The following is a 26,166-nucleotide window of genomic DNA, read 5'->3' on the forward strand; positions in this document are numbered from 1 at the left end:
AAAGCTGCTGTACATAAACGACATGGCTTGTCAACTACGTAGCAGCACAATATATCTTAGTAGCTTGCGGGTTTTCTCATACATTCAAATTTTCCACCTCACAGCATTAAATTTAATTACATAACAATGAACTTCTGCCCTTATGTAACTTGTTGGCCTGAAGTTGCTGCGGCTATCTGCTGGGTATAAAGAAATTTTACAAATGCTTTCTAAAAGACAGAATGTGTCATATAACAGTATTAGACCTTAGGAAAAAAGTCTTGAATTTTGCCATATCAGTATAGTAAAGGAAAAAAGAGGGAAACTCTGAGGAAAGCTGTGCTCGCTGATGCAGCACAAACTACTGGGAACAGTTACCTCATGTATTGTTCAGACAACCAATTCTCCATTGTTTTCATTATTTTTCAGGTTTTGCAACTACAGTATCTTACTAACTTTTCTTTTTTTTAAACTGCATGGAAAAGAGAAGAAAATGGAAAAAAAGCCTCTAATGTTTTCAACATTACTTAAAAGCAAAAAAAAGCACAATAAGCTTTTACTTTCCTTGACTGACTTTTCATAGTATTAGAAATATTGAAAGACAGAAATGAATACCTTACCTTTCAGTCACATTTACATATGTATATCCATTAGTGGAAAACAAAAAACTTACTGGAATTTGTTTTTCAGATCCAGACAAAAAAATCCTGTATGTCATATAGATTATCGTGTCATAGTCAGCACAGACCAGAAGAGCAAAGCCTGTAATCGATACAGTAATGTTTCCAGCAATACAAATAAACCGTTAACTTGAAACAATGCTGACCTCTAACTACTTAGCAATTGCATCTCAAAGAGGCTTGATTTGACTTTGTGCTGCCATCCAACTGAAAAATAAAAAACCTAAAGTGCTTTTAAGCTCTGAATCTTAAGAGTTACTTTCATACTTATTGCTTAATGTAATAAAATTAGTTAAAACTGCTCTAATCTCCAACTAGGGGGAAAATTCCGAAATCATCTCAGTAAAGAAAAATTTGTTCTACACCATTAAGTGCATTTATGCAGAAAGATAACATTGTCATCCTGATGCTTACCCAATCATCGCGTTTTCTTTAATCTGGCCCTCTGTGCCATTTACCATTGGCTCTTGATTTCTGTTTTCCTTCTCTGAAGCATCACTTGAGAGGCCCAATAAAGCTCGTACTCGTCTTGACTTCACATCCAATATTGTGTCGGTGTAGCCCACTTCTTGTAGATACCTGTAGGAACAGAACTCATACTAATCTTCCACACATATCTCATTCAAAACAGTAAATGAAAACTTCTCCCTAAACTCATCTTCAACCCCTTAGCTTAGCAAAGTGTGGTGCTGTGCTAATGAAACATGCTTATAAATCATCCTGTCCCAGCTGCAGAGGGATCGCCTCTTGCAGTACCAGCCTCTACAGTCACTGAGAAAAAAAATCAAAGAGCCTAGCAGTCAGAGGTTATACAATACGTTATTCATTCATTTACTAAAATGGATGGAAAAGCACTTTCAATTAAAATATTTACAACTGGCTTATAAAAATCACCACAGTTGCATGTACAACATGGCCATTTTATTCAACACATGGAAACTACACATGAAGCCTCACAAGAAGCGTCAGATATGTTCCTTATGTAAGCATTATTAGAAGCCTAGAACATAGAGGGGATAAAAACAAATTCTGTAGCTACTACTAAGAGTTGTTATTTATAACACACTAGGTTTGATAAAATCTTTGCCTTGCCTTTTTCTTATTCTGCAATGGATCTGCAAAACATTAATTTGTTTTGCATGTAAGTGCTGGGCAGCAAGAATCCTGGACTAGCTTGCATGAAAATCTCAAGGTCTAAAGTCATCTCTTTCATCAATATGCCATATTGCCTTTGGGGGTAAGGGGCAGAGGGGAAATGATTTTTAATTAAAAAAAAAAAAAAGTAAAAATTGGTCTCTGTCCTCTCCTCTAGAATATGGAGTTAATAGCACTGTCTTCTCAGGAGCACCAGACTGATCAAATGGTCAATATTCTAGAGCATTCTAAAGAGGGGAAGTGCTACTTTACAGTAACAGCTGTTACAAGACAAGGACATGCACTTTTCCTGCAAGAACATTCTCCTCCAATTATTTAGCAATATCCTCTACATAATCACATTAGGGGAGAAATAGTGATTGTTGGCTATATAAAAATCAAACAAGTCACCTATGCAAAACAGTCTGTCAGTAATACACTCTCTGTATTCAGCACTATGTCGCTTATTTATGAATTACGCTGAGAAGTGACTTGTCTTCAAAAATCACTGATCCAAGTCAAGTCCACTTTATATAAATTCAACACACATGCAAAGATTTGAGCTCTTGGAAAAGAAAAGCACATATAAGCCATCCAACAGACAAATTTAACCTTTTTATAATGCTTGGAAAAAGGACCTTTCATATAAGCTCCAGACAGTCCTTACTGTCTCTGTCCCCTCTCATTTAATGCTATGTAATACACACAAAAAAATTAGAAACCAAAACTTTTGCTAGCTGATTATAAGGCCTTAGAATCTAACTGTCAGCATAGGGGATGAGGCAAAGGCATGAAAAAACAGAGATACTCTGATGAGGTCTTTAAGAGACCTCTTCAATTTAAACCAAGGCAAACGAAACCGCCACAAAAATGTGACCAAATATCTTGGAAATTAACTAACTCGTTATGACCACAACTTAAAAATGGATTTAGATTAACAGACATTTGCTTCACTGAGATAAACTGAGAATTCGAAAACTTCTAGTCTAACCTTCCAGATATTAGTCTTCTTTGCACTAGAGCACGCCAAAATAAAACTTAGCCCTCTCCAACACCAGTTACTTTTATTTTACGTAGCCCTTAACAGAATTACTTGTGTGTGTTGGTTTTTAACCGCAAAAAGAATTGCAAAGTGTCATTACCCACTGTTTTCCCAAGCAGATTGTTTTATCATACTCAGTGAAAGAAAAGCAAAGGAGATTGGGTGTTTGTGATTTGACAAGGCTTCTGATCTGAAGGTCTGAAATATTAAAAATTTTCAAAAACCTAGGAAAAGTAGGGCAGAAGCTGAATGAAATTCATCTCACACACACTAACTTTTCTTGAAAGAAAATCTAACAGAAAACAATCAAATACCACCATCATCACATTTCATTACCAGATTCTTTCCCTTGCATTCGTTATTCGAGTCTTTTTTTCAACACTTACTGTCTTAGCAGGTGTCGTCCTTGTTTCCATATTAGCTGACTGTTTTGTTGTGGCTGAATCTCTGTCTCGTTCCCTTCATCTGGAAAAGATTATTACAAATATTTTTTTCCTTTTCCTACTTTTTAAAAAGATGCCCACCCACATTAAAAGACAAATGTGATTTCTCTTGAAATGATTACGAATGGTTTAATAACAAAATAAAAGATTCAAAGTGCCAATAATGAATCAAAAGAGAAAAAAATGTACATAGCACATAACCGTAGTACTACATACACACAAAGACTGTCAGGTACATCCTACTGTATGAAAGCAAGTTCCACTAGTCATCAGTGCCTTCCCTTCTGCCTCCATCCAAAAGCCCCATCTTACTCCCTTTTCTTTAAGGGAACATAATCACACAGACAATCTGCAGTTCCACTTTTGCATTAACCTTCCAATATAATTGCTGCTCATAATTTAAGTTTGAATACAAACATTAACAGCTAACAATATCAGATGCAACCGCAACATATCTATTTACAACTTACTGTCCAACCTATTTCCTTAATATTGACCATACAACATAAAAACCAACAGATCTATTCACATCTACTTTAAATTCATCCATATTTGTATTAGTTTTGTGGAAGGAAAAAAAAAATACAAGAGGGGTTGTTTGGGGGTTTTTTTACGCTGAAAAGCTGTTGAAAAATTTTCCACCACATTTTCCACAACCATGAATTTGTATACAAACAGTACCACTCTGGGAAAAGCCACAAAAAATTATGTGAGAAACCTATCTGAATGCTGACAACCAACAGCTATCATTTATTCCATATATAGCTTCATACAACATGATGGTGGGTTTTCCCCCCCCCCCTCCTTCAGGAGATACATAAGCATATGCTTCCCAAGATAAAAGATCTTGGTTTATTACCTACAAAAGCCTCTAAAAAACTTGAAACACTTGTGGTCCAAACACTAAAGGATGAACAATCTTTTTGTGTAAACAAAAATTAAGAACCAGAAAAACCTGTGGTATAATCCTATGAGTAACCTTTTATGTGATGTGGGAAAGCTATTGTCCTTACCAGGAAGTCATTTACATTTAAACAACTGAATTAATACCACACAGAAAAAAAACCACCACCCACCCAAAGAAGCTATCAAAGACTAATCAGAATTCACATGCAAGGAGAGCCATACGAATTTTATCCATCTCAAATTCACAAATCCACTTAATAGCAACTGAGGGAAATAATCAATTGCACAATGATTTTCTGATGACAACTGAACACAGCTGGACCAAGTACATAACTACCAAAGCTCATTCTATAAGAATTAAAACATGATTGTGGTGGGTTGACCCTGGCTAGAGGCCAGGTGCCCACCAGAGCCGCTCTCTCACTCCCCTCATTCACTAAACAGGGGAGAAAAGGCATAACGAACTGCTTGTAGGTCAAGATAAGGACAGGGAGAGATCACTCACTAGCTATCGTCATGAGCAAAACAGACTGAACTTAGAGAAGGAATTAATCTAATTTATTACTAGGCGAAACAGAGTAGAGGAATGAGAAAATAAAATCAACTCTTAAAACACCTCCCCCCACCCCTCCCATCTTCCCGGGCTCAACTTCACTCCTGGCTTCAACCTTCCCCCCCCCTCAGCGGCACAGGGGGACGGGGAGTGGGGGTTACGGTCACTTCATCTCACGGTGTTTCTGCCGCTTCTTCATCCTCAGGGGGAGGACTCCTCTCATCGTTCCCCTGCTCCAGCATGGAGTCCCTCTCACAGGGTGCAGACCTTCAGGAGCAAACTGCTCCAGCGTGGGGTCCCCCACGGGGTCACAAGTCCTGCCAGCAAACCTGCCCTGGCGTGGGCTCCCCTCTTCACGGGTCCACCGGTCCGGCCTGGAACTTGCTCCAGCATGGGCTTCCCATGGGCCACAGCCTCCTTCAGGTGCCTCCACCTGCTCCGGCATGGGGTCCTCCAGGGGCTGCAGGTGGAATCTCTACACCCCCTCATCCTTCCTCCATGGGCTGCAGGGGGACAGCCTGCTTCACCATGGCCTTCACCACGGGCTGCAGGGGGATCTCTGCTCCGGTGCCTGGAGCTCCTCCTCCCCCTCCATCTGCACTGACCTTGGTGTCTGCAGAGTTTCTTACATCTTCTCACTCCTCTCTCCGGCTGCAACAGCTCTCTCTCTTAAGTGTTTTTCTTCTTCTTAAATATGTTACCACAGAGGCGCTGATTGGCTTGGCCTTGGCCAGCGGCGGGCCCGTCTTAGAGCCGGCTGGCATTGGCTCTGTCAGACACAGGGGGAGCTTCTAGCAGCTTCTCACAGAAGCCACCCCTGTAGCCCCCCCGCTACCAAAACCCTGCCACGCAAACCCAACACAATGATTGAGACAAAACTGCCTGAAAACTCCTTTTGAAACCAAAACCTCTTCTTCTGAAGGCATTGTTAAGTACATCTACATGCAAGAATTCTCTTTTGCTTTGTCTCCTCAAAACTGATGACTGCTAGCTGTGACAGTGTTTTGCAGATGAGAATGTAGGGTCCTGCATTATGAGTAAGTAACAGCAGAAGATATCACAAGTAATTAAGAAATAAATAAATAAATAAACAAACAAAGGCTCCCCTTCATCAGGAGATTGAACTCTTTCTTCTAAACTGTATTACTGATTTCTCAAGAAATCATATAGAAAACAAACAACAAGAACTCATTTGGAAGAAATACTACACACACTGCCACATTTTGTGGGGGTTTTTTAGAAATCTAAACTCATTTGATTTATTAATAGACTCCTTCAGAGCATTAGCATATATTTTTAATTTTACAAGAGTAAAACATGTCTTTATTAATTATCTCTATTCCCCCTGCTTCCATTAAGTGGCTTATTTTATCAACACTATTATTTCAGCATTTGCACAAACCACAATTAAGCTTTTACGCCAGTAATGAACTCATTCTTAAGAAATTCTTACCAGAATCATAGTTTGGTGGCTTCATATCTCCCTGATTCAATTCTGTGCCATATTTTAATTTGTGATATTTAGCTCTGAAAGAAAAAAAATGAAGAAACTATTAGCACACTTAAAGGGTATCTCTAAACACATAAATGTCACCTGTCTTCAATTGAAAAGCCACTCCTTTTTTCTAGCCTAGGAACAAAACAAAACAAATAATTTCAGCAGGAGCTCAGATATGTAATTTTGCTTAATTATTTTTCCAAGGTTGACACGTAATTGTGAAGTGAATACTGATGAAACATAGCGATCAGTAGACTGCAGATTTTACAAAATGTTTTTGCTACAAATAACGTTCCTTCTCTGTGGACATGGGCTACTCTCTGCTTCCCTCCCCACTCCCCCCTTTTAGCAATCACTGTGAAACATTTTTACTATCCATTTCAGTTCAGTGCCATCTACTTTGTATTTCATACTGTCACCTCAATTAAGCAAACCTGAGTTTCATTCTTTGAAATGCTGTGCTTCCCAACAGCAGCAGGCCCTCAGAACTACTCTAAATGAGATTTAGCAACTGACAGCAGCACATCTACATCAGTTTCTCATAAAGCTGCTAAATTTGCCACTTGACCAAATTCGAAAATGGAGACTTCTCTTCCAAAAATATTTCACCTACAGAAGACCTATTGTAATAAGCCCCACAAAGCATGCTGTACAGTAAGAGTAGCCAGAAGAAAAAGGGAAATGCTTTTTAATTTGAAAAGCTTCATCCTACAGTGTGTATAGACTTTTAAGCACACAAAATAATGCCACAGTAGTACAGCACTGCAATTGTACATATAAGTTATTGAAGATTCACTAGAGTAGTCTTGGAACAGAGGAACAGAGAAACTGCGGTAAAGACAGCCTTAGCCAGTTTTGCTATCTGTTCCCCCCTTCTCTCACACGGATCGTAACTTTTGTCTCTATGATTGTTTTCTGCCAAACATGAAAATTTAGACGACTCAAAAAAACCTGATTCTCTATAAAGTTTTTCGTAACTGGGTAGAAAAGCAGCACTCATACTAGTTCCTACCCTGAATGAAAGGCAGGGAAGAATTCAGGCAATGCTGGGCATGCAGCTTGGCAGCAGCAGCATGACCAACTAACACACGCACATTCACAGCTCCAACACAAATGTACGGAGCTAGGTGTAAGGCGGCAAGATACAGGCTACAAACGACAAAAAGAAGAAAAAACCCCCTCACATACAGCAACACGAAAATGGGCTTCATTAGCTCCACTACTCATAAGGGAACTCCTCCACTTAAAATTTCCTTTTAAAAAAATTAATGGGCATAACACTTCATAATTGTATGATGCAAATCTCACTAAGCTTGAATGACTGTATCAAGAACAACTGTAGATAATGTTTTCAGGTTACCTGCACCTCTAGACTGCTTCTCAGACATCTTCATTACATTACTGTTTTCTTTTGCCTTTCCCTATTTCATCAAGAAAACTCATTACTCCTAACAAAATGGTGCTGAAGGAAGCAACACTTGGTAGTTCTTATGCTTCAGTATTGACAGTACTAGTTTCCTACTAATCCAGCTGCATTTTAATTATAATAACCATTTAATTCTGGATGAGAAGGCTAAGAGCAGAGTGAAGAAATGCCTCTTAGGTATAGCAACAAAGACTGATGAAGGAACTGACCTCCTCTGCAAGAGCTAGTGCACTAAGCTCTAACTCAGCTGAGCAGCAACCAGCAAGGAAAGGAGAAAGGATGCACTGGGAATGTATTAACAGCAATAAGTGAAGGATAAACATTTTGGTCAGCACAGAAAATAACCAAGAATAGAACAAAATTAAAGCTGAATGCTCAATGAAAATATTTATCTTTTCTTTCCCAACTGTTTCCTACATCTCATTGGCACAAAGGTGTTACCCTGATAAAACAATTGCATTCCGTTACTGTTAAATACTGATGCCACATATAATTTATCCCCCCATCACTAATAAAAAGTAATGACTAATCAAGAACTAAGAAATCCCCTACTCTGTCACTAACCCACCTCACCAACTTTAAACACCACACTTTGTCAAAATCGTGACGTTTTTATGCAGTCAGCAATTCAAGTGACACTAATGTTTAATCCATTTTGATTTATCAAATGTGAGCAAATATTAATACTTTAATATGGATTAGTGAGCTATACTGTGCTCTACTAGATTCTTGCAAATAATATGAAAGAGCAGTTAGTTTTGTGGCAGGAGGCTTTTAGCTCATGGGTCTTATATAAAGTTTCATTATCCTCTATGCATGCACTAATTTTCTTATCAAAGTTTTGTTAATTTTCACCCTAAGAAACAAAGTTAAATGTTTGCTAGTTTAACTGAAAGGATCATTCCTTCTACCTTTCCTATTCCTCAAATGTCTCACTTGTTCTCCAAAATCCATTTTTCAAAAATTCAGCCTGCATTTTTTGAAGAGCTGACAATCCCAAAAAGCAATCCTTATTTTTAACATTTCTGGGAAAGTTAAAAACAAAAAGCCATAGACCTTTGCCTGCACAAAATGACAAAAATAAACCCAATGCCAAACTCAAATCTGAATTAATTAGAATCAATTCATATGTATTCAGATATCCGAGCAAGACACCAGTTAGATGTGAAACAGGAATACCATGTCAGAGTACTTGAACCAGTGAATTCACCTTCAGCTATGGTCAGCTTCTAAAAGTTCAGAGGAATATTTGAAAAAAAAAAAAAATCAATATAGATAGCTAACAGTCCATCAAGGAAATGTTTTTTACACTTCTTCAGGCAGCAAGTATGAGATTTATTACTGGAAACTTTCTTATGATACAGTTGAAAATGTCACAGGTATAAAAGACAAACATCTTTCTAAAGCATACTAAGGAAAGGGCTGAACACAAGGGTTCAGACTACAAGACTAGAAGAGAGAGTCTTGACCATTCAGTTACACATATTGCAATAAAAGGCTATGAAACTTCTCACAAAAGAAACTTTAATTCTTTTCTATATAAATTCTGAATATAGCTTATTCCATCTGCATGTTTATATTTATTTCTACTATAACAGAGTAACTCCTGCCCACCTGTCATGCTTAATTTCTTCGCTTTTTCAGAAATCACATAGTCCACTTACTAACAGCTTTAAACTGGCCCTCTGCAGTTCACGTTGAACTTTAGCTCACACATCACTGCTGTGAGATACTATTGTAAGAAAAAAGAGTAAATATCTTTTTTCTGTAAATAAGTATAAAGAAAAAAAATCAAAGTTTCTCCAATCTTTGTATCATCTGGCCAAAAACAAGGACAGTGGTTTTGGGGCAGGGGAAGAAGGGAAACAAATCACAAAGATGAGCCTTTATTATCTGAAACTTGTTCAACTTGGATGATTTACCTTCAATTCCCCAAAATTACATCTGCATTATTAATAGTACGCAGAGACTGAAAAATTACTTGAAAATAACTAGTTGAAGGATACAACTTTCTAGAAGGTATTTTCCATCTGAAAACTAGCCTTCAAGTTGTTTGAAAGAAAGCTATTTTGGGGCTCTGAAACTATGTGACTGGGTAGATGCCCTTATTCAGATAAGTATGAATATTACCACTGCTCTGGCTTTTGCACTTCATTACACAATTCTCCTTTTTTGATTAGCAGTATTTTCTTTAAACTATGTGTCTTCTATGCAAACAGTGCTTGGAGACATTCAACATGGCTGCCACAACACTTCAAGGGTTGCTTAGGAAAATGCTAAAAGCTTTCATCCTTCTAAATTTACTAAGGCTGAGAGCAGTGAAACTTTTCTGAATACTTCACACAGAAACAAGTTTGATCCCGATCAAAAAAAAAAAAAAAAAAAAAAAAAAAGGCCACTATTTCTTGGAAATATCTGTCGCCAGACCTGAAGCATCTGATCCAGCTGTGCTGAGGGAGCCTGCCAAAACATCCGTAGAAGATCTGGGAGCCGCCGCCAAACTAAGAGACATAAACAAGAACAACTGCCAGGAACAGCACGGTGAGATATTCTACCCAGGGGAGAAGGCGCCAGCCTTACGCTGATCAGACACACCAGTGCAGAAAACAACATAAAATTAAATCAACTGTTTCTAGAGACACAGCTCAGGGGTCCAGTTTTTGGTTGAAATATGTTGAGACAGGAAATGAGCTAGACTAGATGAAATAGGACATGTACTCGAGAGAAACAGTACTGCGTTTCAGCTAGCTCCTAAAAATCCAGAGGAAACAATGCAATTTACTGATGGTGGAGCAAGTATTGATAAAGTAATAAAAAGTAACCATCAACTGTGAACAGCCTCACACTGCAATCTACTGGATGTTGGCAAAACTACATCAAAACTGCTGTTGAACAAATGATAGCACTTAACTATTAACTACCTCCTCCTAAGTTCTTTGCTATTCAGTGTGTTAAGACTCTTCAGCAGAAATAAGTGGGCTCCCTATACATGGCATCAAATAGGTAATCTTACAACTACTAACACAAAACCCAAATATTAAGCTCAATTTGTCAGAAAAACGATAATCGTAAATAAAACTCATTTTCTACCTTACCCACTATAAAATTACATAAGTGCCATGACACAGAGAACCATGACAAGGCTTCCGAAGTTGCTTATTTATAGGAAACTTTGAAAACACTTGGTTGATAAAAGAAATGGTGAACACCCACTATACAGAACAGCTCATAAAAGCACGTATCTGAGAAAACCAATGTCGCTCATTTCTTGCTCATGGTTTCCTGAGGACACTGCAAACACAGGCTACTCTGGGACACAATTTCATATTCTGCCCCGTTACTCATAACTTAGTTCATCTAGGTAAGAAAGATTTGGTGTGCTGCAAGGTCAGGGCAGAAATGAAGGAATGCAGGAATGCTTCCCTGCCCCCTCCCACCCGCACCATGCTTCCCCTAACTTGACCAGAAATGTTTTCCTCCTACCTTGTAGGATCTCATTTTCCAGCTCCGAGATCCCAGTGGAAACAGACAGCATCCCAAGTGACTACTGCCTGACCTGGCTGACGGCTGATTCAGGAAAATGCTGGGAAAGAGAGCAGTGCTTCCAAGCTCAGTATGTTGCCATTCTCTTACGTATCAAGCAAGAATACTTGCTGGGAGACATTTCCAGCAGAAATACAAGGCTGTTTCTTCAGAAACTGGCAAATAATACTGCTGTTTAAAACTGCAAACTCTTAGAAATAGCTGTCTCCAGCACACACCATTCACAAGCATCATTATTTACTTCAAAAACCATTGCATACCCATACTGAAACTGTCAAACTGGATCGGATGAGCTGAGTAACTGACCTGAGTAACCAAGCCTAATACCATACACTGCAGAAAAAAAAATACAAGAAAAGATAAGATACCTATGCAAAACTGTTAATAGGAAACCACTGGGTGGGGTTTTTTTAACCTAATCCTGACAGTGACTGCTGCATTAGGATTTAAATCTTAATTTAGGTGGATTTTACTGAATGCAACTGGGGGACATTTTCACTATGTTTGATTTTTGATTATTTTTTTAATCTTAGAAAGCTTCTCTGATAGCACACAGAAATGTATTTACATAGTCTGATAATTTTAAATTGCTAATTTAGCTGCTTTATGAACATGAAGTATTAGAGATATTCCTAAGTAATCACAAATAGCTCCCTCAGTTTTGAAATACAAGAAATCTTACTGAATTTATATACCTAACAGCATATCTTTAACTGCACAAGAATGTACTTGATTGCCTCTGTCTTCTTTTAAAGTGAATCTTTATAATCATGCCTCAAATGTAAGCCTTTCCACGGCTATAAACTGCAAGCACCATTATGCATACATTTGATATTTTTCTGTGCTGCTTGATAGAAGGTCAGTGCCATAACAAGGCCTGGGCAAAAAGGGTATCTACCGGAAGCATTCCTCTAAGAACTCCCCAAAGGGGAACCAAGTACTCTGGAGCCCTGAGGCTACTGCTGGCCAGGAAACTGGCTGCAGCTCCATGCTAGCGGATGAATTGGTTGCTACCAGAAAGAGGCAAACTGCATGGAGCAAGATATGTCTCATGCTAAAGCAGTCCATGTAAGATGAGCAGATCTGAATGCAATATGCTGGTGTACAACTATTAGTGTCCTTTTTAAATTATCTAGCTGCAATATCCTATTCCTCATTTGCATATGTGTATATTTCTAATCTTATTTCTACTAATCCGATCTATTTAAAAGAGGTTTATTTTATTAAAGAGAAGTAGGAATTATCTGACAGGAAAATGGCATGTAAGCAATGATTGCTTTGCAGTAGTACCATAAATATACTTTTTGGTCAAGAGCTTTAAAAGACTTTTTACTAATAAAAACAATTTTAAAACTAAACTTGGCCTAAAATAAATCAGTTGAACAGAAAGACTTCTGGAAACATGATAAATAACCTATTTGTTTGCTTCAAAGATTAGAACGACAGGAAAGTATATGTAAGAATAAAATGGTAGACTGGGGACTTTCCACTGAAATGCCCATGAACAAAGAAACAGACATTTGATTAACTGGTAAACACAAACATGTTTTCACTCCTCACACAATTAGCCTCCAGAAGATATCCCTGTAGAGTCTATCATACTGAAAAGACTAAAAAACTTAGCAAGATTAAAAACTAGTAATTACTAGACTGAAGACAGTTGTTCAAGATTTCAGTTGTCAGAGATTATTAAACAAAGCTACCACTTTGAACAAAAAGAGCATACACTATAATTCTGGAGTATAATCTATACAGTTAGGTGGAATTTTACCAAGGAAAAAGTATTTATCATTGATCAACCATGGGGTTTATTTGCATGTTTTTGGAGCCATACTATGTTAGCTATTGTTTTTACCATAATGCAGATATTTAGACTACTAGGCTATTTTAGTATAATAATATTGGTTAATTTGAGATCTGAATATATATATATAGAAGAAATACTTCTTGGTTTTGTCAAATACAAAAGCAAAAGAAAGTATGTCTTCAGAATTTCTTCGTGTACTCATCATTAAAGCAGCGTACCTTTCCTGTTTAAGCGCATATTCCAGCATTTTGATTCTTCGCACCAGATCCTTCTTCAGATTTTCTTGTCCTTTCCTTTCACCTTGAAGAAAGGCAATCTGGGCCTGCAAAAGGAAGTGTTCAATTTAGAACCTGCTTCATTGAGCATAGCTCTTAAGTGTGTGTGCCTCCCCCAAGTTATTTTAAAATTGATTTGTAGAGTTCAAAAGAAATTGCCTTAATGTGTTTCATAAACATTAAGTGCTTAGACGAAACGCTGCACAGATAAGCCTTCTAAACTGCATGCTCATTACAGATCAAAAAAAAAAAAAAGGAATAAAGCAATTTTAGTTTGTTTCATGGGGTTTACTTCCTCTCTTGGCTAAACATTCAATAAAGGATAAAGAATAGATAAAATAAGCATACAAAAAGCCTGCAGCAGATAAAAGCGTTTACCAACAATAAGCAGAAGATGATAAAGTATTTCTGCTCACTAACTGTGTAGTATATAATTAGTGTACTGTTCTATAGATACATGTCAGATACATGATACTAGTCAAAGAACTGAAGTACAGCATGTTCAGCTAAAAGGAAAATAAACCCCTGTATGTAATACAGTGCCAAGTGTTAATTATAATACTAAAATAGGTTAAAGCAAGCTCTCCAGAAATACTGTAATTAAGTGAAAGAAAAATGCAAAACAAGGTATTTTGGTGAGGGAGAAAAGGAGACAAAGGGTATAGAAGTAAACAAATTCAAGTGGAAAACAGACACCAAACCTTTATCGACTTCCAGCAGAGAATAAGTATTTAGTTGCCTGTGAAAAATCTCCTTTAAATAGAAAAGGATGATATATACAAGATACTCATTCCTAATCTTAAAGACAGAACTACCTGCTTTTGTACCTCATGCTCATATTAAGTGCCTTATAAGAGGCAAGTTCTTGTGCTCTCTCAACTCATGAATACACTTGTAGACAAAAACACCTACGGGTAGTCAGCACTTCACACCTCAGCCTCACCTGCACTGCAAACTGCCTGACATTTGCAGGATCAGAAGCTTTCTGCCACCTTTGCAGTTAAGTCTCCATGTATCTCATATGTCTCTTGAGAAGCGCAAACAGGATAAAAGGCAAGTGGTCTAGACCATCAGCTGTTGAATGTGAAGACTAGTAAGGCTTTCATTTATATAAATATCCATTGCAGTTCTATAAGCAGTGTTTTCTGTAGGTACTGCAGTCTGTATCAATCTGTAGGGAAAGCCTGGGAGAAACAAGCAGGAGTATCCTCTCCTCACCTGCCACAACCTTGCAAGCAGATCCCAGGTATTTTAAGTTAATGGAGACAGACACTTCTAAAGAACAACTTATCTGACTTCAGATTTTCACCCCAAGGTGAGAAAAACAGTGTCTGTAGCTGCCATTTTCTCTTCACCAACTATGAAGGGAACGCACACAACAAACTCGGTTGAATTCTGGAGATCAGGCTAGATGAATCTTACTCCAAAAGGCCATTTTCTGGTGGCCAACTATAGCAGCTGCTCGAAAATATGACACCAGCCGACATAATTTCATTGCTCAAGTACAGCCAGTAAACAGCTTGACAGACACCTGAAGAATCCTTAACCAGCAGTCACCAACTAGAGCAGCCAGTTTATGATGAGTGAAAAATACTGGCTGCTCTCCAATGAAGTTGGTCTTCACCTTCAATGGGGAAACACATTTGACTGCCAAAAAAACCTCAGCTGAATCAAAAGAAAGGCCTCTGCCGCTCTGGCATTAAGCTTCTCCTCACTTAATGCTGAAACTGTGATGAACAAAAAACTACAATTGAATTCTAAAATTCATTTTATGCTCAGGTGTAGGGAAAGGCACATAAGAAAGAAATGCTGGTGCTGGAGACAGCATTTCCTACCCTGAAGACTGTAACTGCGCAAGAAGCATGTCAACTCAACAAGGTCACCATTCCTCACAGTAACAAGAGGAACACCTCAAGCACATACAGCTTAGTTTGCAGTAACTGTACGGACACGCAGATTATAATGCCTATCACTGTGATAGTGATTTCTCTCTCCCTACCTCCAAACAGGCCCAGCAGAAATAAACAAGTGCCCTTCTAGCCAAAAAGTGAGAGAACATCAAAGCACACTATTAAAAATAGAGAACATGATGTAAATATGCATTTGGCTGGAATGAAAACGATCATCCAATACCATCAGGACACAAGCTGAAGTGATCTATGATGTGGCCTGCTGTCTGCAAGTAATTTCTAGCTAAGAATGAACTGACTGAACAGGCTGGAATGAAGCATTTTTACCCAGCAGGTTGGCAAAGGAGAGCCAGTAATGGCCTGGCTCATGCACTGCTCTACTACAAGGGTCAAACCAGCATTACCATGCTAACAATTGAGGTTAAAGTCATCTTCCACTGGTAGCAGCTTAAACAAAGAAAGAAATGCAACTTCTCAGTAGCTTTGACAGCTTACTTTTGTAAGCAAGAGACACATAAATGGATTTGATTAAGAAATATCATATGACACCTCCTTCATGTGAAAATGAACAGTCATGCTTCCGATACAGGGCAGGAACTTGTCTGACTAACCATTTGAGAACCGAGATTCAAAACTGTTACCAGAAGCTTCTTAAGCATGTAAAATAAAGTAAATGTTCCTAACTCTACCTCTGTAGCTGAAGCATTTATGTCTTATTATTCAACATGAAAAAGACTGTACTCTGCCTCCTTGGGGACACTGGCAGGCTTTATATATTATACACATATTGCACAGGAAGAAATATTAATCGACTCTTTGAACATCTTTTATTGTCAGTGGTATACCAATGCTCTTACTGCTGTCTTATAACTTTTCTTTTTCCTGGATTTCCAAGAAATCTTTGTATGTATTACTCAAAAAGCATGCAACAACAGAGTGGAATTCATGGCCCAAGAGCCATCTCTCCATATACAAGTTTATTGCCAGGATCTGTCAAGGTTACTATATACTTTATAGATCGATAGTTTTATTGGCAAATTAAGAAACAGACAAGTGCACCAGAGGGCTTGAGAATAATTTTGCACTCTCCTTGAAGGCTGCACAGTTTCTAGCATAGTTTGCTCATGCTTTTCTTCTGAATAGCATCCTTATGTCCCATACTCATTATTTTTGAGAAAGTCTGGCTCTGAAAATAAGAATGCTTACATTTGGTCATTTTCATAATATACAGAAAGTAAGGAGAATATTCCTCCTCTTTCCCACAGGATGTTAGCAACTCTTATCCCTCATTTATGTAAATACTGGATAATTAAGTCAAACAAAACATTGTTGTCCAATGTAAGTTCAAATTTTACTTAAGAAATTCTTAATGATAATATTCAGGTTTATTTGTAATGCACATAAGGATAGCATTTAAATAACTGAAATTTTATACTAACAATAATACTATAACGGTCCATATGTTATAAGCAGATTTCATTCTTTATAATGTTTGGCAATTAACTGAAAATATGCCAAGGAACCTAAACGTTCATACCATAAATGAAACAATTTGTAGTATAAATGAAGACTGAATAAATGAATACACTGAGTTTAAATATCTAAAATGACAAATGATGAAATCTAGCAATATTTTCTCAGCCTCTAGAACAAAACAATGATAACTCTAGGTTCACCAGTTCTGGTCAAAATATCTAGCCAACACCTGTCTAAATGTCCGTGCAAACATTTAAAGCGTAAGGGGTCTGGGTTTAAACATGATGAAAAGTATAACTGAACTGTACAACTACAGTTTTCTTATAATTCGGATGTAAACAACAAAATTTTATCAACAGACCGAGACCAGACAGGCCATTTCCAATGGCTGCAGCTTTAGGGCAAGTCAAACCCGAAGCCTGCACTACCTGAGGGAGTCGGAGAGCAAAGGAGGATCGCTTCCGCTTTGAACGACCTGCAACACTGTTCTACGCTTGTGCTTTGGCCACTCCTGGGAAGGTTTGCCAAAAATTTCAAGAATTCACAAATATGCTCAACAAACAGGTTCTGCGACAACTGACCTTCTAGCTAATAAGGTTAAAATGCACCAAGTTGTAAGCTAGTCATCAAAACCCTGTAAAACGCCTACAGGGATCACGCAAAAACTCGTATTGTTCCTTGCCTTATGGGTGGGGCGCATCGTCTCCATAAAGCACCGGGGCTGCTGGCTCCGCAGCGAGGACTCAAGGCAGCGTCTGCCTCAAGTTTATTCCAGGCTAAGTGCTACAAGTTACTGTATTACAGCCCAATTGTGAAATTATAATCAAGAGAGTGAGAAGAAAGGGGGGGAAAAAAAAATCAAAAACCTGTGAATACAGAGATGTGTGGAACAGTCTATTTCAGCTACAAATGTACAGTCCAGCTTTTCCCCCCACCACCACCTCATTAAAGTTTTTACTATCACCAACTGCAACAAAACTTAAGTTTCATGTACATTCAGTCTAAATTAATAGCACTGTAGTTATCTTAACTATTCTACTTCTTTACCAAGAGATTTTAAAAATAACATTCATTCTTATGTTAAAAAAAAAAAAAAAAAACCAAACAATCTCGTGCAAGAACATTGTTGTTTTAAGAAATTCCCCAAAAGGCTCTACGGTCAAATTACTCTGAAGCAGACAAAAGGGTGAGGCAATGTTTTAGGTAGCACTGGGTTATAAACAACATTTTTTAAAATGTTGTTGACTTCCTAATACAGAGTTAGCAGCCATAACAATATAATCAAATAATTAAATTGCATCTTAATAAATCTGGATTTTACCAATGTTTAAAAAAGTAAACTGAAATTTACGCTTCCTGGAATCAGCAACCACAATGACAAGGATGTATTATGTCTGCACACTTCTTTAAGCTGACACCTTGACATTACAGAAAAGCAAGAGATTAAAAAAATATTTACCTTTAACAGAAAATGTTTTAAAAGAAACAATACTATGGCTGCAAAATAAATGATGCATGTTTAGTATCCACTTCTATCAGTTCCTGAATTTTACAGCTATTCCAAGTTAAAAGGTGATTTTTTTATTTTTTATTTTTTTTAATTCTTAAGACTCAGGAACTACAAAAAGCCTTTCCATTCTTTTCTTTAAAATATTTACCTTAATATGTTAAGGTAAACCTCACTTTAATGTTATGGGCACTTGAAGGTCAACAGGCATCATTTGATAAAATAAGAGCTACTAAGACACAATTCTGTATAGGTTGCCTCCATAATTCAACAGCAAGGTCTTCACGGGTTGAGAGAAACAGAACTATGGAGGGGAAAAAACTGCAAGAAAAATATTGCAAAAAATAGGTAGATCACTAAAATAACTAAATACACGTACAGATGAATCAGCCTCAAACAGTCGTTCTAACCGGTCTACCAAGATCTGCCAGAAGGATTCTGCAGGCTGCCGGCGTGCTCAGTATTTTAGATTACAGTTGGCTCTTAAAGTGCTACATATTTAAGTATCTTTGTAAATAAGTGTAGGTATGCCCAGTGGGGGGGTGAGAGGAGAAAAGATAAAAAACAGGTACGGCGGAAGGGGGAAGGGAAATACCATTCGTCTAGTACAACTGGCAAACAATTTTTCCAGCACCATACTCAACATTGCAACACATACCCACTGGCAGCCTGAGCATAGAGAGGCTCGGAAGCTTTTGCAAGTGCCTGCAGCCATTTACAATAACACAAAACTGAAGCGTGGCCACAGGCTGAAATGAGTGGCAGGCACCGAGATGTATTCAGCTTCACCCCGCGCAGAAGCATTTCATCCCGCTTATCACCTGCACGCTTATGCTGGACGATACCACCTCGTGGGACTAATGCACAGCACAGTCTCCTACTGGCAAATTATTTTTGCTGGACTTCTCAGAGATGTGCTAAAACTGGCATCGGAGCTAAGCCCTGGAAAAAATAAATCATCCAAAAGAGATCAAAGACTTAGCTTATGGTAAAAAAAGATGCTTGAAAAAGCCATTTACTTACATTCTTCATCTCTTTGAAAAACTGTTTGCAAAACAATTTCTTCTCAGTGAACACAAAACTCCTAACAGATCATCCAGAATAAAAAAAAATTTAGTAATTTATTCCTGGCAATACCTTGATTACTAATTTAAGCATCTCAACCAACAGGAAGATTTTCTTTTCTGCAGTTTGCAGTGTTTTACTACGCAGATCTCTGTTCAGGTAGACTTTCTTTTATCCACTCTTCAGTGCTACCTTTCATTGTTCTAACAACTGCAAACATCAAAATACTTGCTGAGTTAGCCAAGCAATGTATATTCAGCTTATTTAATCATTCTTTGTAAGCAACAATTTTCTCTAATCCTGCAGTCATTTTTGTAGTACACTTAAGTGGTGAGCGTTAACTTTTTGTGTGTGTGTGTGTGAGTCCCAGGAGCATGCTCCATGTAGACTGATGTAAGGACAAAAAGAGAGCAAGTTTTAAACGTGATGCAATTCTATAGGCAACACTGCAACAACACGTCACAAAATAATCACATATTATGAGCTGGAGTCCAAATTGCAAGTGCTCAAATATAATTCCTTTCCACTTGCTGTACAAGAAAGGCAGAAATGCAGCAACAGCAGTCAGCACCAGGACTGATAAATAGACTTATGGCCCACCTTTCGACTGAGACAATGAAAGTTCACAAGCTGAATGAATCACTTGGGGTATAGCAAGACAAGGGAGAACAAATCTGGAGAAGATTTGTAGATTTGGCTCTGGTAATAAAAAACAAAACAAAAAACAACAACAACGGAGTGAATCAGACTTCACCACACAAGCATTTGCGAAGGCAATCAGCACACTCCTGTTGCTCGCTCCTACAGCCAGGAGCAGCTACTCCTTGTATTCAAGCGTACACTACCACCCTGAACTGACAAGAGCATCAAGTGAAACAGATAAAAAAACATAACCGATTTTGTTCTCACCTCCTGTTTACAAGCTTGGATATGAATATTGTGCATGCCACGTTTGTTCCGATGCTTTTGCAATCCTGCCCTATGTGACTGCCCTAAAGGGAAACATATTCCTGGCTAAGAGCAGAAAAAATGCTGTCTTTCCACACTGTGATCTTAAATTTAACTTCTTTGTCCCTGGGTTATTTTCAAAATACTCAATATTAGTTAGCATATAGCAAACTCTTTTCAAATAGGAAAATAACATCTTCTAGATGAATCCATATACAGGCCCATACTGAACAGGTCACTATGATAAAGTGAACCTTTGTTTTCACATTTCAGAGTATTTTTAAATCTAGCGTATTGTCTGCAGAGCTTGGATCCCGGGCACTCTGAAGCGCTTCAGAAGAGCTGTTTCAAGTATCTAAGCATTTCTCAGCATTTAAAAACAAAACATAACAATCCTTCATCTCTTTCTAAGTCAGTTCTTGCCACTTTTTAACTAAGGAACTTAGAAAGGAGGACTTGACAAGGCCTGGCAGCCTTGTGAAGCCAAGTATGTGAGTAGGTTGCTGACCAATACCTATTTTCTCAGAAAGCTGTGTACAGATACCAATTTTAGTTGAGGCTTGGCATTTGTACAGCCTTACTTCTTTTAGCATCAAATTAAGATGAACCAAAAGTCTCTTGAGATGCATGTGATCTTCCTTGGGGAATTTTACACAGCCTATTCTAGAATTAGTAAATAAAGTTTCAGTGTCTACTGAAACAGCGATAAAGGCCGAGTTATATTTGCAACTTGTTCAAACAGTGCAAAGTTACTTACTCCTGATGCAATAAAACTGACATGAGCCAAGACCTTCAACGGAAAAAGGAGGGCTACAATTTGAGTAGGACACAGAGATGCTGATTTAAATTATAAACGTGCACTAGTAAAGACACATAGCGTGTTTCACCACATGCTAACCTGACATCAAAACCCAAAGTTTTCCACGTAGAGCATAACAACTTATTTCATTTTTGCTTAATTCAACAATTCTATACCAAATGATGAATGTTAGAAAATCCTCCTCTTTTTTTTTAAATTATAATTTCCTGTGAAAAGTGTTTGTAAGCTTTAAAGACCACTTGGACACAATGTAACATTGCAAAACTCCTCTGGTCATGACACCTCAATATTTACAGCAGCACCTTCCTAAAAGGGTTAGGTCCATTCGAGAAACACATTTTCATTACACTTAAACTAAATTACAGGTTTAACACATTTGGGAAGAATGGGAAAATCTGATGCTAGGAAATGCTCGTATCATTTATGCAATTAAAAAAAATAATCAAATTACTATAAAATCAGGTACAGACGTGGAAAGAACCAGTCTCATCGGTTTCTATTTACATTCTACTTCTCCATGAAAGCTACAGATTTCTATAATGCAGCTCTTTTGTCACAGAACGTTTACTCCCACTAGTCCTCATGGCTTAAAACAAGCCATGACAGCTTATCAATGAGTATATTTGGATTAGCTGGCAATCATGCATATAAGCAAACAGGAAAGAAGAGTACAGAAGCTTCTCTTCTTTGCTTCACATGAATTTGGCAACTAGAAAGTTTGCTAAACAAACTTAGCAAAAGAAAGGATATCTGGCAGTCATGGAGATCCATTTAGCATCGTCTTTCCCAACTAAACATGCCTCAGTATTGTGACCATGGCTTATTTTCTTCTGCCTGCCTTTTGATTTATCCGACATATTTAAAACAATGAAGTTGAAAATATTGTCCTTCTGGGGTGGAGAGGAATTTAACAATAATCATTGTTTTCTTTGTAATATCTGCCTTATGAGAAAAAATATTTTACTGAAGACTTCTACAGCACTTCTGCCAATTCACCTTTCACAGAGAATCTGAGATTCTACCCACATCACCATATTTGAAAATCTTACACAAAACTTCTTCAAACTGTATTTTATCTTCTATTTTATTGGCCAAACCAAATCTTTAGGAGTTTTCCATTAACTAAATAGCTGATTTCATCAACTCACTGCTCATTACTTTTTCTATGAACAGTATTTACAGATTATCCAGCTATCAGAATGATTTTTAACTAGAAACTTAATCCAGTAAGAGGACCATTATCTAAAAGCCAACAAACTGTAAATATCAACTATTTCTGAATCAAGTAACCAATGTCCTAAACCACACTATAAATAGCCACAGCCATATGTCTGATTTGCCCCTTCTCCTCATTACTTTAACTTGTCTATCTGTGAGGACACAATCTTGCCACGTAGCGCGCCTGGTTTCACCGCCTGCCTCTTGCCTCAGAAAAGCAGCAGCAAGGGGGAAGATCACCATCCGTGAGCCCCCCCCCGCCCCTGCCCCGGCCGAGAGCTAACGTTATAAAATGTGACTTCCATAACCCACCTAAAGTGCTTATCTATTATTTCCATCACATTCCTTCTATTACAGTTGTTTGCTATCATTTAACCAAATTTTATCTCATTTCATTAACGCTTTCCCTATCATTTAGGGTTTATTTTTTTTTCTTCTGGCACTGTCTTACAAGGAATATTTTTAACAAAGTTGTGGAAAGACAAGCATGTTTTATCCATCCATTCTCCATAATTTCCCTGCAAACCTTTTCAAAGGAAAGTTTACCCAAGAAAAAATAATTTTAATGTAACTCTATGAGGTCCGACTACTCCAAACTAGTCTACTACTTTTAAGAAACAGTTATTGGTTAAGAGAAACAAAAACTTTAGTAGTGAAGAGGACAAGAACTAGAAAATTCCTTAGCAGGATATGGGGTGTCTATACATTCAGTTACATACAGCATAGCGGTTTGTTCCAATTTAGAACATTTGTGAAATGCGGAGAAATGCCCAAGTCTGCAAATCAGCATTTTTGCCAGAAGAATGTTTGTCAGAAGCAAAACTTTCCACAGCAACATATGCACTGCTTGCAAAGGCAAAATTTCTAGTCAAAACAAAAGCCATACACACACACTCAAAAGCCTTCCAAGCCCATCCAGCCCAGAAGAAGCAGAGCTCAACAGCTCTGTCCCTTGCTGGGACAAGGACGCGCATCGGCAGCACTCGGCTCTGCAGGGGTCCCAGCCGCGGGGGCAGAGTCCCCATCACTTTCTCCCAGGGGTGGCAGATGGCTAATTAAAAGGGAAATAACATCCGCAACAGAGAATCACCTCCAACCAGTTGGAAGGCGTATGGCTAAGGCAAGACACAAATATGGAAGGCATTTTAAACCCTGCTTGCCTCAAGCCAAGATACGAATTTCAGTGCCCTGCATATGCATTTGATCAAACTCTTGGCTATTTTGGGATGGGCTTGTCCAATACATAATGACAACTCTGAAATGCCTCAGAAACACCGTCCAGAAAAATGCAGAATGAAAAAAATTGAAGTTTAAAACTTTTGCAGAACTTTCTTGTCAGCTCTCCCAAGCAGCTGCTGGAAGAACCTAAGAAAATTACTAATTTCTGAAAAGATATGAAAATAAATGATAATGCTATAAAACACAGTTTGTGAATACTAAAATGAGGATTAATAATGTTAGTATTTATTCTAGTGAATTACTTCACAAGGCATAATGAAAGTTTATTCTTAGGATATTTTTTCAATCTGCAGATGTCAAAGTACCGTAAACAGAAAACAAGCATTAGAAGTGAAATATGTAATTAGCAGATAAGCATCTAGGAAAACCCTGTATTAATCTGTTTTTATTCTGATTTGAAATATACAGCTTATTAGTGATACTTGCATAGACATAAATATTGAAGTCCCCTTTTGCCCTGAATGAGGAAGATTATATAATAGAGGCAACAATAATTTTAAAATATTCAAAGAAAAATAATTAGAAAATCAGAGTAAACATGGATATTTGCCAGGGAAAGCAACATATAGACACTTGATAGGAAGAAAAACCTTGGAAAGGCAGTGCTAGACCAGTAACTAAGAATAGAGAGCAAGGTGCCCTGCCTACCAACCAACTCATGTGTGTTACAAACTCGTGTGTGTGTCACCTCAACAAGCATCACATAACGGAACAGAAAGGTACTCTACCTGAATATCACATTTAGTTCCACACAATTAATAACAAGGAAAAGAAAAAGAGAAAATAAAAACAAGCCCAGAGGGGAAGAAAAGGAAGATAGGAAATCACAGTGGGACCAACTTACAAGGTGGTTTTTGGAGAGAGAGTATAGCTTAACTAACCAACAACTACAGAGCAGAAACCAAGCACAGTAACACTGTGGCATAAAGCATCTGAAATATTTTAATATCATGGCAGGTAAGAAACTAGAGATAAAAAAAAAGTCTACCTCTAAGAAACAAAATGAATTGCAGACAAAATTTATGGAATACAGAGATGACCACACAAAATAGGTCCTCTGCCACACAGCCTCCCAAGAAAGTGGATAATCTAATGTTTAAATTTACATTGGATGGAAGACTGGTAAAGTATAACCAGGAGCACTGTATCTTTATCTCAAGAGAGAGAAACTGCCCGACCTCAAGTTTCCACTATTCTGTTAAACACTTCCAAATATATAGGCCAATGAAAGGCTTCAGAAGGAGCACAGAACTAGTTTTTAATTAACGCTGCTCATCCTTCAGCTGTACGTGTACAATTTCTAAAAGCCATCCTGTAGTTGCTGAACCCCTAATACAAACCTCTCAAGTGGATCAAAGCACATTCAACTGCAAATGGTCACAGCAGACGCAACGCCTGATGTCTATAGAGACAGCCAAGAATTTTGCACCTTTCTGAACATGACTCCGCAGCAGATAAATGCTCTTACAGCTCGTGGCAATGCCAGCCACAGCTAATAATAACTTTATTGAGATGTTTTGGCAAAAGCCAAAGGCGTTCAAGCAAACAACTTGTAATCAGGTTATATTCCCAGTTCTGCCACTGATAATACATGACTTTGGCAAATAGTTTAAATCATCATCTTCTTCCCTCCTGTTTCATCCATAACACTTACCAAGCTTTTTGAGGGATATTTGTGGGGCGGGGGGCGGGGGGCGGGGGGGAGAATGGCATGCTAGCCTCTGTTGAAGGGCACTAAATATGCAAAGTGTTATTACTATTAACACACTGGCAGAATTTTTTAGGTCCTGTAAACCAGATTTTTTTTCTCCAAAGCAATTTTTTTGAGACCTATATCAGCTATGAAAAAATGTCAAGATATTTATGAGGCTCCACTGGATATGTGACACGCAATGTTGTTCTTATATATAGCTAAGCTTTCTACATAGTACATAATACTTTCTACATAGTATTTATTGGATGTAGTGAATAGAAATATGATTCAGTTACTAACAAATTTTTCATTGGATCATTAAAGTTAAAATAAAAATTACTCTTTTGTCCTCATGACCACTTCCTTTAAATTCCTACACGATAACCCTCTGCAAAGAATGTCACATCTGCCACTCTTCTGAGAGCGGTTGTTTCATGTTACCATAGAAAGTACAATTAAAAAGATGACTTCCCTACTAATTAAAAAAAAAAACAACCCACCAAAAACAGAGAAGTGGTTCGCATTGCTAAACAGGCTCAAGACTCTCTTGACAAAGATAGTAATTTCAGAGACAGACATAGAAAGAAAAGAGATGGACAGGAAGCAAAAGACAAAGAAAGGAGACCTAAAAGGGAAGCCGAGTGGACACTTTTCAGTCTCAAACATGGCCAACTGAGAACCGTACAGTGGGCTGCTGGCAACGTGGACAGCGTTAAGTTTTACAACAGAGATTTTCTTGTAAACAAGCCAAAGAGGAACAACAACGAAGGCTGCGTTATCGACTGTATTATTAGAGTTAATGTAACCATCACTGAAGTATCTGACAGCAATGACTCTAGGCCAGCAGTTCCCAAGTTCTTTAACCGCAAGATCACTATCAGTCTTTTAATGCATTAATGAGCGTCCCTACCCCACCGCTTTTCAATTGAAAACCCTACAGAACGTGTCCCATAACACCAAAGGAGCTGCAGCCGGTCCCACAGGCCCGGCCAGGGGGCTGAGGG

At 38.0% G+C, this 26,166-nt stretch overlaps 1 protein-coding gene across 4 annotated transcripts in view; it reads right to left on the reverse strand.

The window, feature by feature from the left end:
• The window catches only part of STRN (striatin), a 75,015-nt gene that overhangs the window by 44,938 nt on the left and 3,911 nt on the right, over positions 1 to 26,166 (reverse strand). For all 4 annotated transcript variants that reach the window (XM_054820132.1, XM_054820131.1, XM_054820130.1 and 1 more), the window contains exons 2-5: positions 13,230 to 13,333; positions 6,191 to 6,264; positions 3,222 to 3,300; positions 1,074 to 1,238 (exon numbers count right to left, since the gene is read on the reverse strand). In XM_054820132.1, the coding sequence (XP_054676107.1) occupies positions 1,074 to 1,238; positions 3,222 to 3,300; positions 6,191 to 6,264; positions 13,230 to 13,333 (422 nt within the window). The remainder of the gene's footprint in view (positions 1 to 1,073; positions 1,239 to 3,221; positions 3,301 to 6,190; positions 6,265 to 13,229; positions 13,334 to 26,166) is intronic.

The sequence above is a fragment of the Grus americana genome, chromosome 3, assembly GCF_028858705.1.
Source record: "Grus americana isolate bGruAme1 chromosome 3, bGruAme1.mat, whole genome shotgun sequence".
NCBI lineage: Eukaryota > Metazoa > Chordata > Aves > Gruiformes > Gruidae > Grus > Grus americana.